The sequence below is a fragment of the Berghia stephanieae genome, chromosome 8 (genome assembly GCF_034508935.2).
Source record: "Berghia stephanieae isolate SIO BIC M18660-M18661 chromosome 8, UCSD_Bste_1.3, whole genome shotgun sequence".
Lineage (NCBI taxonomy): Eukaryota > Metazoa > Mollusca > Gastropoda > Nudibranchia > Aeolidiidae > Berghia > Berghia stephanieae.
This window is the reverse complement of record NC_088367.1, coordinates 49,910,736-49,914,317: the sequence shown is the minus strand read 5'-3', so window position 1 is coordinate 49,914,317 and position 3,582 is coordinate 49,910,736. Positions and strand designations below refer to the sequence as shown.

At 33.7% G+C, this 3,582-nt stretch overlaps 1 protein-coding gene across 1 annotated transcript in view; it reads left to right on the top strand.

Moving 5' to 3' along the window:
* Positions 1–393: 393 nt before the first annotated feature.
* LOC144977878 (MAM and LDL-receptor class A domain-containing protein 1-like) overlaps positions 394–3,582 on the top strand; it is a 4,449-nt gene continuing 1,260 nt past the window's right edge. The window contains exons 1-2 of the mRNA XM_078923279.1: positions 394–566; positions 1,340–1,486. Coding sequence (XP_078779405.1) covers positions 479–566; positions 1,340–1,486 — 235 coding nt within the window. The 5' untranslated portion in view covers positions 394–478. The remainder of the gene's footprint in view (positions 567–1,339; positions 1,487–3,582) is intronic.

The following is a 3,582-nucleotide window of genomic DNA, read 5'->3' as shown; positions in this document are numbered from 1 at the left end:
AAGCATTTTAATCTTTGTTTGGAGTAAATCGGGTGATTTTTCATGAAGTTATGGTCAGATGTATTGGAAAGGTATCGAACAACTTTTCTCAGATTTCATGCTTTTTCAACTTGACTAGCTGTAAAAAATATTTAGAAATGAAATTAAGCTTAGATACTTCCCAAAGATGTACAAACAAAGGGTTGATTTCATCCTTTATAACAAGAACTCATTTTTGATAAAAATGGACTTTCTAAATACATTTGGATATATCTCCGTTCAAACTTTTTCAACATCCGACTGATTATGTCCTTCACTGTAACATATATCTAAATCTCAAGTGTTATAATGTAAACAATTACATTACACACAAGCAGACACTATAAAATGATTGTCTCCTGATTTCCGTCACAGGGACAGAAGAAAATGAAGATCATCTGCCTCTGATCAGTTGAACTTGACCTCAATTGCCTTCAGAGAAACTGAAAGTAGACAGGAAATGGCCTCAAAAATGTGGAATATTTGCTGGCTTGTTCATGGCTTAGTAGTCCTACATTTTAACTGTTTCCTTCTGATCCAATCTGCCGGTAATATAAATGAAATTACCTTCATTATCATTGTCACCATTGTCCTCGTCGTCGTCGTCGTCATCATCATCATGATCATCATGATCATCATCATCATGATCATCATCATCATCATCATGATCATCATGATCATCATCACCATCATCATCATCATCATCATCATCATCATCATCATCATCATCATCATCATCATCATCATCATCATCATCCTCATCATCATCCTCATCATTATCATATTATTATTATCTCCCTCCCCCCTCGTCCTGTTCCTTCTTCTTCTTATTATTTTTCGTCGTCTTCTTCTTCTTCTTCTTCTTCTTCTTCTTCTTCTTCTTCTTCTTCTTCTTCTTCTTCTTCTTCTTCTTCTTCTTCTTCTTGATATTATCATTATTATTATTATTATTATTAGTATTATTTTTATTATTATTATTATTATTATTATTATTATTATTATTATTATTATTATTATTATTATTATTATTATTATTATTATTATTATTATTATTATATTATATTATATATATAATAAATAATAATAATAATAATAATAATAATAATAATAATAATAATAATAATAATAATAATAATAATTATATTATTATTATTATTATTATTATTATTATTATTAGTAATATCATCATCATCATCATCATCATCATCATCATCATCATCATCATCATCATCATCATCATTACCATCATCATCATCATCATCATCATCATCATCATCATCATCACCATCACTATGACAGTGTCCCATTGTAACAATCCCAGATACAGTCCTATTCCAATGTGATTTTGACGGCCCAGACTGCGGCTGGTCCCAGCCTTACCGATTCAAGTGGACACCGTTGAACCACAATACGTCATCTGATAACACTGGACCGAGATTTGACCACACCACTCAACATATGGACAAAGGTCATCACACTCATACCGAATAGTAATTGTTGTCATGTTCAATACACTGTTAACTCTCTCCTTACCGACTGTTTTCAACAATGTTTTAATGAAATGTAATATCAATTTTTTTTAAAAGTGAGCTTTATATAGCGCAATATCCACTAAATGTGCTCAAAGCGCTTTACAAGGGGCCCCTGGTCAACAGCAACATTTAACATGTAGGACGGGACATGACGCCTGTTAGGCGATATTACAATTTTTCGGACAAAGACAGGGCTGTTAACGGCAGGGTACTCATTTTACACCTGAGTACGGTGAAAGAATGTGAGTAAAGGACTCAAGGACTCAACAATCCGCGAGCACGAGGCTCGAACCCAGGACCTTCCGATCCGAAAGTGAGTATCATATCACTAGACCACATTGCCGCACAGACCACATACCGACCAAACAGACAGATTTACTTTTTAAACTCACATTTAAAACTAATAAGTACATACGACACGTCATTATGTTAAAGTTAGCTCGGGATAGAGAAGGATGGAAAATGTTTGTCTGTGGCCTATACCCTGGTCCAGGGTGAAAAAGGCAATGATTATGATGATGAAGATGATGACAATGATGATGATGATGATGATGATGATGATGATGATGATGATGATGATGATGATGATGAATGTCGTCCCAACACACAAAGTCAATTTGTAAACTCACATTTAAAACCAATAAGTACATACGACACGTCATTATGTTGAGGAAAACAAGCTTTACAAAACTACACTAAGTTCTTGTAAATATTATGAAGATTGTTCTTAATATTTTGTGATTTATAAAACTAAATATGTATTAGGAAAATACCGTTTGTACCGTAACGAATGTGACGATTTTCATACAGTTGGTAAGGAGATAGTCAAACTCTTTCCTTACCAGCCATTTTTTGAATTCTAAACCGAATCTTTGCATCCACCGAACACAAAAATTGAATTTTCTTATTCAACTAGAAATGCAACAAGTACATTCTATACATAATACATAATATTGTTCAGCAAAATGAGCTCTATAACACAGTCCCAACACACAAAGTCAATTTGTAAACTCACATTTAAAACCAATAAGTACATACGACACGTCATCTTGTTGAAGAAAACAAGCTTTACAAAACTACACTAAGTTCTTGTAAATATTATGAAGATTGTTCTTAATATTTTGTGATTTATAAAACTAACTCTGTATGCCAAAAATGCCGTTTGTATCGTAACGAATGTGACGATTTTCCCACGAAGAAGTTTTGAACCATTTTCACATATCACGTTGGCAATGGCTAGGGTCTTGGTTGTACCATCGCTTTGCGGCTAGTGGTCCTTGGTTGACCTCGTTCTCAGCGCGATATTGAGTCCTTGGAAAAAAAGGCTCTTTACTCAAATTCTCTCTCACCGTACTCTGGTGTAAAATGAGTATCTCTCCGTTAACAGCGTTGTCTCTGTCGGATAAAAAAATTGTAATATCGCCTAACAGACGTCATGTCAAACCTCGTTCTACATGTTACGTGTTGTGGTTGGTCCCTGGCCCTTTGTAAAGCGCTTTGAGAACGTTAAGTGGATATTGAATATAAAAGCTCAATCCTTATTTTTTTTTCTACATTTTTATAGCTAGACTATGTTATAACACCGTTAACATCACCACAAGCATCGGCAGAACTAATAAAACGAATGACAACAACTACTACTACTACTACTATTACAACAACAACAACAACAACAACTACTACTACTACTACTACTACTACTACTACTACTACTACTACTACTACTACTACTACTACTACTATTACTACACACAACAACAACAACAACATACTACACTACTACTACTACTACTACTACTACTACTACTACTATACTATTACTACAACAACAACTACTACTACTACTACTATACTACAACTAACTAACAACAACACAACTACTACTACTACTACTACTACTACTACTACTACTACTACTATTACTACAACAACAACAACAACACTACTACTACTACTACTACTACTACTACTACTACTACAAACTACTACTACTACTACTACTTCTACTACTACTACTGCTGCTACTACTACT